This window comes from Silurus aristotelis (assembly GCF_946808225.1).
Source record: "Silurus aristotelis genome assembly, chromosome: 4".
Classification (NCBI taxonomy): domain Eukaryota; kingdom Metazoa; phylum Chordata; class Actinopteri; order Siluriformes; family Siluridae; genus Silurus; species Silurus aristotelis.
In genome coordinates, this window is record NC_139577.1 from 16,092,935 (window position 1) to 16,109,421 (window position 16,487).

General features: G+C 36.7%; 1 protein-coding gene across 3 annotated transcripts; it reads right to left on the reverse strand.

Moving 5' to 3' along the window:
• Positions 1-5,358: 5,358 nt before the first annotated feature.
• mocos (molybdenum cofactor sulfurase) lies at positions 5,359-15,736 on the reverse strand. Of its 3 annotated transcripts, none has more exons than XR_014533193.1 (15): positions 15,423-15,710; positions 13,759-13,848; positions 13,499-13,565; positions 11,471-12,121; positions 11,289-11,365; positions 10,995-11,194; positions 10,727-10,843; positions 10,201-10,596; positions 9,846-10,008; positions 9,662-9,746; positions 9,282-9,406; positions 8,755-8,851; positions 7,146-8,423; positions 6,913-7,017; positions 5,359-5,790 (listed from the first exon to the last, which is right to left on the reverse strand). XR_014533193.1 is itself a non-coding variant. In XM_083539279.1 (15 exons), exons 1-15 carry the CDS (start codon positions 15,547-15,549, stop codon positions 5,686-5,688), a joined length of 2,547 nt encoding a protein of 848 aa, XP_083395405.1. In that variant the 5' UTR covers positions 15,550-15,736; the 3' UTR covers positions 5,359-5,685. The 3 variants fall into 3 exon arrangements, 2 of the variants coding, with proteins under 2 accessions (XP_083395405.1, XP_083395404.1); XM_083539279.1 differs by having other exon boundaries at positions 7,146-7,287; positions 15,423-15,736; XM_083539278.1 differs by lacking the exon at positions 5,359-5,790 and adding an exon at positions 6,503-6,745 and having other exon boundaries at positions 7,146-7,287.
• Positions 15,737-16,487: the final 751 nt, after the last annotated feature.

Sequence of the window (16,487 nt, forward strand, 5' to 3'; positions counted from 1 at the left end):
AATACAGAAAAAACTTTGTAGAGATAACAATGTACAACATTGCCTGAAATAGGGTAGCAATTATAAAATAATGCTACATGCATATCTAATAAAATCAAGTACAGTGCGTCTGGAAAGTATTCACAGCGCATAACTTTTTGAAGCTTTTCCACATTTTGTTATTTTACAACCTTTTTCCGAAATGGATTGAATTCATTATTTTCAACATTCTACAATCAAACCACCATACAACATAAAAGATGTTTCTTTGAAATCTTAGCAAATTTATAAAAACATACAATAAAAAATGTAAATCACATGTACATAAATATTCACAGCCTTTGCTCGATACTTTGTTGAAGAACTTGGCACCATTACTGCCTAAAGTCTTTTTGAGGATGATGCTTGGTACACCTATTTTTGGGCAATTTCTCCCATTCTTCTTTGCAGAACCTCTCAGGATCCATCAGGTTGGATGGGGAGCTTTAGTGCACAGCCATTTTCAGATCTCTCCAAAGATGTTCAATCGGGTTCAAATCTCGGCTCTGGCTGAGCCAAGCAAGGACATTCACAGAGATGTGCCATAGCCACTCCTTTGTTATCTTGGCTCTGTGCTTAGAGTTGTTGTCCTGTTGGAAGATGAACCGTCAACCCAGTCTGAGGTCCAGAGCGCTCTAGAGCAGGTTTTCAACAAGGATGTCTCTTCATATTGCTGCATTCATCTTTCCCTCGATCCTGACTAGTCTCTGAGTTTCTGCCCCTGAAAAACATCCCCACAGCATCATGATGCCACCACCATGCTTCACTGTAGGGATAGTATTGGCCAGGTGATGAGCGGTGCCTGAACACTTGGCATTCAGGCCAAAGAGTTCAATCTTTTTTTCATCCAAACAGATAATTTTGTTTCTCATTTTCTGAGAGTCCTTCAGGTGCCTTCTTTTAAACTCCAGGCAGGCTGTCATGTGCCTTTTATTGAGGCGTGGCCAATCTATCATACATTCCCGATTGGTCGAGTGTTGCAGAGTTGGTTGTTCTTCTGGAAGGTTCTCCTTTCTCCTCTCGTTACCTCCCTGACTATGGCTCTTCTCCCTCAATCGCTCACTTTGGCCATGCAGCCCACTGTAGAAAGATTGCTATTGGTTCCAAACTTCTTCCATTTATGGATGATGAAGGCCACTGTACTCATTGGGACATTTAATGATGGAGAAATTTTTCTGTACCCTTCGCCAGATCTGTACTTCAATACAATCCTGACTTGGTCTACAGACATTTTTTTGGACTTCATGGATTGATTTGTGCTCTGACATGCACTGTTAACTGTGGGACTTTATATAGACAGATGTGTGCCTTTCCAAATAATGTCCAATCAACTGAATTTACCACAGGTGGACTCCAATCAAGTTGTAAAAACATCTCAAGTATGATCAGTGGAAACAGGATGCACCTGAGCTCGATTTTAAGTGTCAGGCAAAAGCTGTGAATACTTTTGTATATGTGATTTCTTTCATTTTTAATTTTTTTAATACATTTGCAAAGATTTCAAACAAATGTCTTTCACGTTGTCATTATAGGGTATTGTTCGTAGAATTCTGAGGAAAATAATTCTTTTTTTATCAATTTTGGAATAAGGCTGTAACATAAAATGTGGAAAAAGTGAAGTGGCTGCACTGTAATATACGCATCATTAGCCACAAACCTCCAGTGCAAAATCAAAGCTGTAAACTTTAGAACCTTTGGTAAAAATAAGATTTTATTTATGATTGAACTATTAATCTAAAAACAAATGGCTGGGTCATGAGACTGGATATACATCATGGGAATGATGGATGTGATGAAAATCTAAAAATTTCATTGGAATTTGAGCAATTCACATAAGGCTATTCATTAGGAAAGTAGACGGCTCTTGCATAAAAATCAACAAAATGGCAATCACATAAATCTTATTAACTCAAGGATGTGTAAAAAAAAAATCTATGAATTATTTCGGTCTGTGGAATTTCTAATAAATTTCATCAAATCAAAAAATCCTCTTTTTTTTATGTAAATAAGTAAATCCACTTCATTCTTATGTCAGTTTGACCTTGCCATCAGCGCTCTTAAAAGTGCCTGCTAGATAGCTTTTACTATTATATACTTGATTAACATATTTGTTGCTGCAAATTTTGTTCCTTATACATTTATATTTTGTAAAGCTACATTCACTCTCTATACTCACTATGTTAGAATCTTAAACATTATTTCAGACCCTTCATCAATTCATTCATTCAATCATAGATTCGTCCTTAGTAACTTGCTTTATCCTGATCAGTGTTGTGGTGGATTTGGAGTCCATCCTGGAAACATTAAGCATTAACCAAAAACACATTAACATTATTTACGAATGATTTATATTCAGTCCGAGTAGGAAAAAACAGAGCTGCATGTGGTGATTAAAGAGTATAATTTCTATGTGATGGGCTGTGGAGATGAGGAATGACAATGTTATGAACTGATCCTGGTTATAGCGCTCCCTAGTGATGCAATGACACAGCACTTACCGGTGGGTGTTTAGGAAGTGGTTTTATTAATAGCACGTGATGTGCAAAGACAAGTTAAAGGATTACAGACAAAAGCCAAGAGAGTCACAGATTAGCAATGCATAAAAAATAGTGGCTGTTCCAGCCTGCGTATAGCCTTCGAAATACAAACTGATCTATATCATGTAATCTTTAAATCACTTTCTGAAATTATATATTCTTTTGCCATTCATGCCACTGCGCTGTATACTATCTTGCTTCATATACATTGTATAATATGTCTACTCTACATTCTTGCAGCTCGACCACAACCCTTAGTGTGGAATTACATCTTAGGATAATACACATGTTGAAGTAAATGCAAGAAAAGTATTAATTAAAGGCAGGCAACAAAAACATAATTATTTCTACAATGGCCCGTTACTATTACATTTATTAGCAACACTGTTTTTGCAATGTCAGATAATCGCAGTAAAATACATAATAATTCAGCAGTACATAATAAAAACAACAGCACCCTACATACAACTGTGGTAAGCAGACTATAAATATTTCCCTCAATCATTAAAGCTTCCTTTTCTTTCCAAACCAATGTAATGGGTTGATGTTTACCTCCCTTCTCAGTCCAAATGACACTAATGCCATCAGCATGTTTCAGTCACCAACAGCATCATGAAACATTCATTAAAATGCTCTAAAAGATTTACATAATGTACTTAGAAGCTATAATCCATAAGTGAATTTTGAATCAATTACAGTGATTTTAACGCTGGGTTTCTGGCTGCAGAAAAAAAACACTCTCTTTTGTTGTCTTCGGGGAAAAGTACAGAGATGTTTCGAGTAGCTTTTGCACAATTTTAAGGTAAATAAAAAAGAAAAGTTATTCAGTATTTATTAAGACTGTAGCAAATATTCTGTTAACCCTCTACTGCACAACAAAATATTTTTTTAAGCCCTAAATCTAGTGGATGTCTCTTTAGATATTTTGCAATCAAATAGAATAGTCAGAAAGTATCAAAGAACAATCCAATAAGGTCTGGGAGTCAGTATCCAGCATTATTTGAAGGCAGGACTTCCTTTTCTGCCACATTGTCACTGGAGCACATGGTGTGAAGAGAAGGTAAGATTATTTACTTTGGTAATCTTATTTAAATTGAAATGAACTGTAAATTTAAATATATGTGCATGTATGAAGGCATTGAGAAGCTTTTTGTCATGGTCTAAAGATTTTTTGTTATTTTGCATTTTTAGAAATTAAGTTTTTCTTTTTGTTGACTCAGGGCAACATTGTGCTATAGGGGATAGTTTTTGCTGACAATGTGTTTTGATGTCATCACATATTATGACATCACATATGACTGTATATATGCACGGTATATATATATATATATATATATATATATATATATATATATATATATATATATATATATATATATATATATATATATATATTTTTTTTTTTTTTTTTTTACTTCTTTTAACACATTGCATTGCATGTGTTGCTGATGTGATGCCTCTTGCGTGGTGGGAGGTAATCAAAAGATTTTTTCCATTGCAGCAACAACAGTTTACAGCCCACAAGAATGGCTGACTACAATGGGCTATACAAGATTCGGCCTCTCATAAATCACATTCTTACCAAGCTAAAATAACTGCCTATTTGTGAGACATTAAGTATGGATGAACAAATAGTACCATTTAAGGGCAAGAGCAGATTCAAGCAATACCTCCCCAGTAAACCAAGAAAATGGGGTTACAAATTCTTGGAGGACGGCATTCCACACAATTTTGAGATTTATACTGGAAAAGCTGTCCATCCACCTGAGCTTCCAGATGTAGGGGCAAGTGGGAATGTAGTACTGTACCTAGCAGAAACAATACCAAAAAATTTAAATTTTTAATTGTTCTTTGACAACTGGTTGGTGCTTACCCTATATCTCATGTCAAAAGATGGGACAGAGACTTGTTGGATTCGTTGATTGCTTTATATATCATAATACCTTCAGATCAAAGAAATGCTAACACTGTCTAGTCTTTCATTTGACTAAAATGGCAGTGGTGATATGTTGGCTCATCTACAGACGGGATTGTGCTAACAATGGAATGACAAAAGGTGACCATATGCGTTTGTATGCCTTGAAGTCCCAAATACCATATAGTCTGTGCAAATAAAAGAAAATGGGAGGAAGTAGGGGCAGGGGCACATGGCTCCCATAACAAACCAGGATGTCTGCTTGGACAATACCTCACATTGGCCAATAATGTGTGACAAGAAGGGAAGGTTCAGAGTTCCAGAGTGTACAGGAACACCCAAAGTGATGTAAAAAAGGTGTCATTTACACCTCTGTTTCAGAGCACAGAAAGAAGTACATAAAATAACACAACACTACATGATACAAGTTCAATATCTAAATATGTTTAAAGTGCTTTTAACTTTTGCGCTGAATGATTTTGTTACATTTTTAAAGGATTTTGTAAATGTGTTACACTCTTGAGTTTTGTTTTATGATGTGTGAATTCAGTTTTCTATGTGATTCTGTACCATTGTTGCACAACGTTGCCACTAGACAACAAAAAAAATATTTTTTGGTGGGGTGGTTGAAAAAACTATTTTTTATCAATAAAATATCCCAAAATGAACCCAGAAATGATGTGGAATTATTTGTATCATGAACCAGCAAAATGTGTGCAGTAGAGGGTTAAGGAGCTCTCGAGGTTAATGGTTTTAGCTATGGGATGACAGAATCAAGTTGAAGAACTATAATAAAGTAAAGATCAGATTACCCCTTAAAATTTAGGTTTGTCACATATACTGTACATCCACATTAAATATTAAACATAGAAACATAAAGTAAGAATATTTTCCATTATTAACTTTATTTGGAAATAATAATAAAAAATATTCTCAGTACAAACTCATTTGTTAAGAATAAATGGCATGCCAGATGTTTTATTATAAGTTTGTTCACAAAAGAAAACAAAGTAAAACCACAAATGCAACATTAAAATTCAGTTATTTGTTGAAAATGTGCTTATAGGGTGTGCAGTAAAATTATAATTTGTCTTTGTCCAATTTTGCAGCTTATTTTTGAGTGTAAATATGGCATAAGTCTTATACAGTGTAACAGATACAGATTAAGCATAGGTTATATTTTTTATTTGAATATCTTATTTGATTCTGTTCTTTTTAAAATTCATCAGTCGGTTGAATTATTACCTGGGAACCAACAGACAAAGTAGGATATGGACTGGATCTTTGTAACAAGTAATTCAAGTATACTCCAAATGTGAGCTGGAAATAAGAAAAAGATTGTGACATTTAAAGCATTAAGATCTGAAAATCATTGTCTGTTAGTTCTGACAGTTCTTTTCTGGCAAAGATACATTGTGCAGAAAAGGCATTGAACTAGCAAGTTAAATTAACTTTCCTTTAAAATGCAACTATATTAACTATATGCACAGCAGTTAACAACGATGTGACTGAAGTAATTCACTTGACGGTTATTAATTAATAATAGAATAGCGAAAATGTTTGTGGATTTAGAGAAAGCGTATGACAGGGTGCTGAGAGAGGAGTTGTGGTATTGTATGAGGAAGTCAGGTGTGTCAGAGATGTATGTGAGGGTGGTGCAGGACATGTATGAAGACAGTATGACAGTAGTAAAGTGTGCAGTAGGAACGACAGACAGATTTAAGGTGGAGGTTGGACTGCATCAAGGGTCGGCACTGAGCCCTTTCCTGTTTTTAGTGGTGATGGACAGGTTGACGACGATGATGTTTGCGGATGATATTGTGATTTGTGAGAGTAGGGAGCAGGTTGAGAAGAGATTGGAGAGGTGGAGGTATGCACTGAAGAGAAGGGGAATGAAAGTCAGAAGGAGTAAGACAGAGTACATGTGTGTGAATGAGAGGGAGGGCAGTGGAGGGGTGCAACTGCAGGGAAAAAAGGGTGAAGCAGTTGGAGAAGGTGGAGGAGTTCAGGTACCTGGGGTCAACAGTGCAAAGTAATGGAGAGTGTGTTAGAGAAGTGAAGAAAAGAGTGCAGGCGGGGTGGAGTGGGTGGAGAAGAGTGACAGGAGTGATTTTTGGAGAATGCTGAGGATGGAACCACCAGGAAGGAGGAAATGAGGAAAGTCAAGAAGGCGGTTTGTGGGTGTGGTGAGGGAAGACATGCAGGTAGTTGGTTTGAAAGAGGCAGATGTAGAGGACAGGGTGGTATGGAGACGGATGATCCGCTGTGGCGACTCCTAATGGGAGAAGCCGAAAGAAGAGGAAGAATAGAATAGTAAAAATGCATAATATCACCTGTTTACCCTGCTGCACATTATATCTAATGAATGCCCCAGGTTTCCACTTTACTTGCAGTTTACATAAACCCTCCCCCTCTCTTAATCAAGTTTTAAATTGTACTGACCTTTCCACTCCGACAATCAGACAGAGATCTGAGAGGGTCCTGGGATTTAGTGCCAGAGGTCTGATCTATTCCAATCATCTGGCAACGAGTACACTTGCCTGCCACCTTCCACAAACCAGTAAGGAAAAATACATTTGAGATACAAGATAACACTCTTTCAAAACTTTATATAATACTCTTTTAAAACTGCCCTAAATGCACAAAAAAGTGGTTATTTTAAAGGTTTTGCTAACCTGAAAGAATGTGCCTCCAATTTTTACACCTGTCCAGTCATCTTCTTCAAAAGGCTCTGAGCCCAATATAACTAGGTTCGCTCGAAAACGATTGATGAGTTGCAGCATGTCGAACGAGGTGCAATTATTTGAGCTGTCTTGCCTGTGACAATTAAAATTGTCAGAAAAAACATAGGATCCAAGATATAACCAGTTCACATACAGTGAATCCAGAAAGTATTCACAGCTCTTCACTTTTTTCACATTAAAAAAAAAAAAGGACATTTCACAAACAATAACCCATAATGACAACATTTCACATAATGACAACAGCCTTTGCTCAATACTTTGTTAAAGCACCTTTGGCACCAATTACTGCCTCAAGTCTTTTTGAGGATGATGCTTGGTACACCTATTTTGGGGCAGTTTCTCCCATTATTCTTTGCAGAACCTCTCAAGCTCCATCAGGTTGGATGGGTGCTTCAGTGCACAGCCATTTTTAGATTTCTCCAGAGATGTTCATTCGGGTTCAAGTCTGGGCTCTGGCTGGGCCACTCAAAGACATTCTGAGAGTTGTTCCATAGCCACTTCTATGTTATCTTGACTGTGTGCTAAGTGCCGTTGTCCTGTTGGAAGATGAACTGTCACCCCAGTCTGGGGTCCAGAGCGCTCTGGAGCAGGTTTTCATCAAGGATGTCTGTACATTGCTGCATTCATCTTTCTCTTGATCCTGACTAGTCTCCCAGCCATGCTTGACTGTAGGGCTTAGCCAGGTGATGAGTGGTGCCTGGTTTTCTCCAGACATTACGCTTGCCATTCAGGCCAAAGAGTTCTATCTTTGTTTCATCTGACCAGAGAATATTATTTCTCATGGTATGAGAGTCCTTTAGGTGCCTTTTGGCAAACTCCGGGCAGGCTGTCATGTGCCTTTTACTAAGGAGTGGCTTCCGTCTGGCCAATCTGGCCAGATTGGTTCTCCTCTCTCTACAGAGAATCGCTGGAGCTTATTTAGAGTGACCATCGGGTTCCAGGTCACCTTACTGACTATTGCCCTTCGCTCCTGATATCTCAGTTTGGCCGGGCAGCCCGCTCTAGGAAGAGTCCCGATGGTTCCAAACTTCCTCCATTTATGGATGATGGAGGCCACTGTACTCATTGAGACCTTCAATGCTGCAGAAATGTTTTTGTACCCTTTCACAGATCTGTGCCTCAACACAATCCTGTCTTTGAGGTCTACAGACATTTCCTTGGACTTCATTGCTTGGTTTGTGCTTTACCACAGGTGGAGTTGTAGAAACACTATGATCAAGTATGATCAGTGGAAACAGGATGCACCTGAGGTTAATTTTGAGTGTCATGGCAAAGGCTGTGAATACTAATGTATATGAGATTTTAAACAAACTTATTTTACGTTGTCATTATGGGGTATTGTTTATAGTATTTTGAGGAAAATAATGAATTTAATCCATTTTGGAACATAAAATGGGAAAAAGTAGAGCGCTGTGAATACTTTTTGGATGCACTGTATAATCAGACCAAATCATTAAATGGATATAAATAAAACAAATAAAAAAAAACACATTACAGCATCACTATTCATTATATTTGAATAACAGGTAGCAGTCATTACCTGTCAATGATCCGATTTAGAAGAAGTGCCACACTGGCTCTGTTGATTAGCAAAAACTGAGCCTCATTCACTAGAGAGAGGGCAGGCATTATGGAACCTGCAAAACATAAATCATACATATTGGCATACTGTCAGATTTACTTTGTGGTGGTGTACCTTAAATACACACAAGTGAACAGGTTACAAATAAATGTAAGCATTGTGACCGATACTCCACACCAGAAAACAATTCGTACATTTATCAATTATTGTGCTGAAATCAATACTCTGAGTGAAACTAAGCTCTAAGTTCAATAATCAGGGCTGATATTATGGATTAGTACTTTATTTGGGTAATGTAATAACTTTATACATGGTTTATGTTAACGTTTGCCTTCCTTGGTTATTAGCTGTCTATGTAACTGTTGGAACAACCAGAGTGCCATTTATGCATACGTATTACCTGCATGACATTTCTACTAAACACAAAATACCTGCCACTGTTTTAATATAATAATTAATATGATGTGCTATTCTTTGTGCTGTACCCTTTCCTGTGGCCATTTTCATATCCCGGGCAAAACTAGGACTCTGTCTAATGAGATAGAAAGGTTTTCCCAGGAATTCAGACAGCCAAACTGACACCTCTTCCCCACAGTCAACAGTCTGGACTCTGTAACAAAAGGAAAGATGCATTATTTAATTTTTGAAAAATGGCCTTCAGAAACCAAGCAGTAGACAATTATTTCACAAATAAGAGCTGCTGCAGTGGTGCCTTGGTTTCCTAAGTTTGAATCAGGTTTCATGATTATCTTACCATAGAAAGCCTCTATCAGTATGATCCAATTCAGTGTTGAATCTGAAGCACTTAATAAGTAGTAATCTAATTTGCACTTATCAAAAATTATAATGTAGGTACTTTACTTGCCTGTCACCACAAACTTTGCTTTGACATGTTCTCGTGGCATGCTTTTCTTTACTCATCTCCAGGGGAAGTGTAATTGGATCCATACCTATTTTTCCAATAGTGAAATTTATTCTTTATTTTTACCTCCAAGTAAATAGTTAGCTTTGCATGTAAAATTATACTACCACAGCAAAATTTCTCGGACCTGAGGCTTCCAGGCACAGTGTCTTGGAGGCTAAGCAGATGCGTGGATGGATGAGACACAATTTGGGTTCTCTCTTCTGACTCACACATACTCCATTCTCATTCACCACCATCCATATACGGTCATACGACAGCCCCTGTGGGCCCAATGGCCAATCTGTTACCTGTGAAGATCCACACAACAGTATGATGTTTCTTGATCAGATGTGTAATTTTAATTTTAATTTTTTTTTATAAAGAAAGGTATATACAGAGTAGTTAATTGTAAATAGTATTATTGTGTAATGCGATACATAATATATTTTTATTTTAAATAAATGCATGGATGAAATAGAATAAATTGATGTCTAATGTACCTCAAATGCAGCACATGATTTAATTGGATATATGAAGATATTGGTCAATGAATAAGCATTTTCACAGTTCCTATCTGCCTTTGGAACAGTATTCTGTGCCGAGGTCTTGTTGATGGATAAAGAGGGGATATTTAAGCCATTCATCACAGGCATAGGTCTCTTGTTCGGCAGTGAGAACAGCTCATTTGAAGCCAAGTTGGCTGCCGTCCCAGTTGACTTTAACCTTGTCAGTCTGCTTTGGTTTAGTCTTAGTGGTTTATCCACGAAGCAGTCAACAATAAACTTTAATAAGGACTGACAGTCTTCAAACGTTGACATATACCCAAAGGATATGCGCACAGACCCAGTTGGACGTCCATCAATCAGGTCAATGTTGTCTCCACATACATGACCAGCCTTTAAAAAAATACAACACAGCAAAGTTTCTTCACCACAATAAACATATAGAATTAGTACACAATATGCATAATTTGATTGACAAAACATAACATTTTTCCTACAGCATGTGAGAGAAGATCTTACTGACCTTTAAGTTACTCTTTACCTCTTGGTTGCTGATACCTAGATATGCCTGACAGGCCCCTGTGTTACAGAAACAGCCAGTGCGCAAATGAATATTGAACAGACAGGCCATTTTGTCTACCTGAGGGAAATGCAAGAGTGACTTTAAGTGACTTAATCACTGGGCTAAAATAAACGATTTAAATAGGAAATAAACAGGCAGGTAATTTGAAATATAAAATAAATAAAATCACAGCTCTTTGAAAATGTAATACTTGTCAAAGATGTTTGACCTGGAAATATCCAATCACTTGGCCATAGCAGTCCAGCAAGTTGAAGTTGAGGGTTGCACCCTGATATGCTGTATTTTCAAACTCATTGTCGCAGTAGATCTGAGCCACAGGTTGTGAGTTGCTATGGCACAAACAAGACAGTATGATGTAGGTATAACGAGCTAGACCAAATGTGTGAAGCTGAATGTCCTTCATGCTTCCTGGGGACAATAAAAACACCAAGTTTTACACCAAGCTTAGTTTGTTTCATGTAAATAATGTTCTTTAAAAACAGTACAGAAGTAACTTTCAAACCCGTTAGTCTGTGCAGCGCATCAAAACCATGATGGAGAGAAATAATATCAAGAAATGCAATGGTTCCATCTTCAAATCTGAGAATACCCAAACACAAATGAGGGAATATTGAGTAAGCAATTACTAGCAAGTCATTTCAACGCTTTCAGGAGTAGAAAAGTGAGTTTTAGAGTCTAGAGTACCTGCTAACTATGTCAGCTTTTGGCGCAAAGTAATCTTCTTCCACAAGATAAGCTGCTGCTGTCCCTCCACCAAAGTACTTCTTTTTCAACAGTTCAGTGGCTTCATTCCTTACCAGCAAGGCTCCAAGTCCAGTGGGGAATCCAAACATTTTATAGAAAGAAATAGGCACAAAGTCAGCTGGGTATTGCTTCAGGTCCAGTGGCGAGCAGCCAACAAAACCAGAAGCATCCAGCAGAACAAACCATCGACCTCTGTGCTCACACGCTGGGTAGAGCTGCTGACACTGAATCCCCCTCACATAGCTCAGCGGATATTTCCGCCCAGAAAAATTGCTTTGGGCAGGATAACAGAAAAGATGTGCTACCAAGCATTCATCCTGTGTATTCAATGCGACTTGGCTATCTTTGGCTTTAGCTTCTATTTCCTGTGGAAAGACAGGCACTGTTCCCACTCCTTGAGGTCCAGTTATTCCCCGAATGCCCACTACTGATGTGTGATTGTCTGTGAGGTAGCAAAATTGACTTCCTGAATGTTCTTCCGAAGCAGATATCCAAGGAAAAGAGTCAGCAACTAATTTAAGAGCTGCAGTGCAGCCAGCAGTAAAAATGACTGAGTATTCATCAGGGCTGGTGTTAAAGTGCTCCAGTATCCTACAGAGGAAAAAAGATATGCACATAATATGCATTAATGTTGTAGAAGTAATGACTTATCACGTCAGTGTATTATTAGATGCACAAGAACATTAAAAAAAATTTTTACTGTAAATTTTCATTTATTGCTCACATATTTACATTATGAGGCCCAACAGCCCACAGAAATAAAAACATTTTTTAAATATATATATATATATATATATATATATATATATATATATATATATATAGATACATTTATTATTTAGTATTTCTTTAACACATACAGTGCATTTGGAAAGTATTCACAGCGTTTCACTTTTTTTTGGAGTGGCCCAGCCAGAGCAGACACTTGAACCCAATTGAACATCTCTGGAGAGATATGAAAATAGCTGTGCACCGACACCCCCCATTCAACCTGATAGAGCTTCTGCAAAGAAGAATGGAAGAAACTCCCTAATAATAGGTGTGCCAAGCTTGTTGTAGCATTATTCTCAAAAAGACTTGAGGCTGTAATTGGTGCAAAAGGGGCTTCAACAAAATATTGAGCAAAAGCTGTGAATACTTATATTTGCAAAGATTTTGAGGAAACGTCTTTCAGATTGTCATCATAAGGTATTAATTGTGAAATGATGTGGAATATAATGAATTTAATAAATTTTGGAATAAGGCTGTAACATAACAAAACATGGAAAATACAAGCACTTTGAATACTTTCAGGATGCATTGTAACACATGGCTTTCCTGCACACAAAATAGAAAAATATTCTATGTTGCCTGAAAGGAAACTAGCAGAAGAAGGTAAGACATTTTTGGTGTGGCATTCTTCGGGGGCTTAAGCAAAAACAGATGCTCATCTGTTCCTTTTAAGATTTACTAAGAACAGAATGGCATTTTTGTTAAAAATATGCAATTTTGTTAAAAACATGAATGACCAGATAAACTAGACTAGCAGTCATATTATCTGTCACTAGTAACTCGATTCTAATGTTAATGGTGTGCAATTTTAGTTTAGGAATTTAAACTTGTCTAGTCCAGTCTGACCAGTCAAATGGCTGAACCATTGCTTGAAACATGACTTTGATTCAGATTTGGATTTGTGTTTCTTAATAAAAAAAACCCTGCATGTACAAACATTTGAATAAAAAATTAACCTTATGATAATTGATAGCCAAAAATATTTTTAATATGATAGCTAAAACATTTTAAAAAAAGCTCTGTGGTATTAGCCCCCATAGTTGGGTTTTAGAGATGTGTCTATAGGTTATGTACATAATATGCTGCACATAAGATATATATTAATTGTTAATGTGGTACCAAGAAAACTTTGATGGCATTGCAAACTGTAAAAAAAAAGAAAGGGAAAAATCCAGTTGCAAATGTAAAATCTAGTACCTGTATCTGACTCGCTCCACTGTGTCATGTGTTATCTTACTGCTAGGACTGAGACTATGAGGGTTACCTGGGAAAAAATACTTAAATTTAATATCACACATATTCAGGCACATCATCTGTAATGTTAAATAACAGCTACTAACACATCGTGTTCACATCACAGGTACATATACTTGTTTATATGGATTTAGAAGGGTATGTAAATAGCCAGATCTATTGACTTAATTTTGCTTATGAATTAAATTGCTTAATTCACTTACCGTACACATTACTGGATATATCCTCATAAAATGCCTTGAGTTGGGATTTGGCGAAGAATGTTGTACCAGCATGATCGAGGTAGGTAGTACCTGTGTGAAGAATAGCTTATTAGTAGTAGGCAAATTATCACTTTTGTTATGACAAAAAATGACTATAATCAACTATTATATAGAAATATATTTTCTATACAGCCTTTTAAGTATGTCCAACAAAATATAACAAACATTAATTAAATTAAAAGGACAATATCTCTAGCTTGACATTACACTGAAATATATGCTGATTTATTGATGACGTTATTCTAAGCAAATGCATGTTATGAAAAAAAAAAATCAGTAGGACTGGATTAGCACAGTGTCACTTTCACTTTTTACTTACTTTTTTTTTTACACAAGCACATAGACACTTTAATGACAATTACATCACACAGTCACTTTAATCTGTACTTCTGTCATACATATGTCATACATATCTATCCATCCCTTCTGTTAATTCATGTATGTGTGTATATATATATATTTTTTTTTTTGCTAGTATATATATATATATATATATATATATATATATATATATATATATATATATATATATATATATATATATATATATAATTTTTCTTTAATGCATACTTATACTTAGTTAGATTATATTTGAATATACGTTTATACTCATTTCATTTATTTTTACGTTACTTTACTCTTTTATTTTTTTTATCCTATATTGTATTTCTTTCATTTTTACAAGTTGGACAGTAGTAAAAAGCATTTTACTATATGTCATACTCTGTATGAAAGTGTATGTGACAAATAAAATTGTAATTTGAAAAAAATCCTACATATTTTTGTCACAATTATTACCAGCCCTTCAGTTTGAGAAGACAAAGCAATGAGAGGTTGTCTATTATTCTAAATCGACTGTTGTGAATATCAGGTAATGAATTATGTATACTTATGCATAATTTCGCCTTAAGGCTCTTGCCAGCGGAAGAACATTTTGTAACGTAGGCTGTGCTGCGACCCTGCTCTCTGTGCGGATTAATTTTGTTGACTGGGAATTACAGAGGCTTCGTCTAGAACCACACAATCTACAGTATGCCTAAATGGTGCCGTGACTCTATTTAATACAGTAGTATGCAGGTTAGCACAATTATTCACGAATATTTGGACAGCATTTTCTGCTCAATGATCGGTGTTACAGAAGCATAAAAAAACCAGACAAAAAAACCCTAAAGCCATATACATTTCTAAGGCAGGGCGTAATGGCGCGTGACAGATCTGCATGTGTACACAGTTCCTCCTGACACGGTATTACGTGTACTACTGTGTTTTACAGGATTTCACGGCAACTCAGGACCCAGTTTTTCCTCTATACCTTTTGGAAATCACTCTGACTTCAAGACAGTATAGCAGGATTGTGTGTAGTATAACTAGTTCCTGCATGCTGAGCAGCAGAGGGCGTGGGACACCACACAAACACACCATCAAACCCGTTCAGCAGCCATTACTTCTTTCATACAACTTCATTGCGTCTTGTGTTGACCGTACTTTCACTTTTCATATCTGCTGAATAAACAGACAGTCCTTTTCCGTCCATCAGAAAGAAACCCCGAGCAGAGGAGAAAACTTGTGTGGCTGCGGGGGAAAGCCGTGAACGTGAACGTTACCTTTAAGCCTGGAAAATTCACGGCGGATCTGCTCCTGCTGTTCACAAGCGAAACTGTAATGCGGCCAGATTTCCTTAAAGCCCTCAAACGTGCACAGGCGTCTAAATTCACTCGAAGGCGCCTCCATTATGTCAAAATGTCAGTGTCTCTGACAGCCAGTCGGTCGCTGGCATTTTACTCGTGGTAAATGAACTTTTCTGACGGGTTACAGCCGAGTCCCAAGTCCACAGATGAGAGGAGAAAACAATGCGAAAGCACACACACACACAAGGTTCTAAGTCTAACACGACTCTTGCTCTCACAATGCTCCTGTGGGACTGGCTGACTTTTCTTGTTCTAGGATAATTAAATGGAAACATTGCTGTAGTGGCTGATGCATTGCTGAAACCAAATCTTCTGCACCCAGGGACCAAGTAAAGTAAACAGAATTCCACGAAACCTTTCAGTAATCATTTATGACCACGATGACCCAAAAGTAAACATATTAGGCTTTTTAAATAAAACATTACGTGCAATAATATTGGTCTACTTAGAATCATAAGGCTTTCTGTTCATGAACTTTCCAATGACACAACACATCTAGGTTCAAACTTACATTATGAAAAGGCATACTGGTGTTTTGCACTTACTGGTGAGGTTTGGATTAAGTCAAATAAGGCATGGAACCAGTCAATCAGGCTGATAAAATGTAAGAACGCAATCAATGTAATAACTTTGATAACCGTGAATTGTGAATTCCACAGTGGTAAAAACCCTTCGTTTGAGAATCACTGCTCTATGTGCCGAGGTAAAACAACATAACAGCAACAACAACAAAAACAATGCTAAAGTATGCAGAGATCAGATGAAATATTATTTCCCACAGGAAAAATGTAATGGCAGATTTGATCATTATTATATAATTATATCCAGTAAGCTCAGTACCCCATACTTATTCATACTTATGTGCAAATAGGCCTAACACAAATTGCACACATTAAAAGTTATTGAAGTCTTGATGTTTTATTTCCTGCAATAAAGACTAATTTAAAAAAACCTTAAACCTTGATAGGAAATAATCAAGTA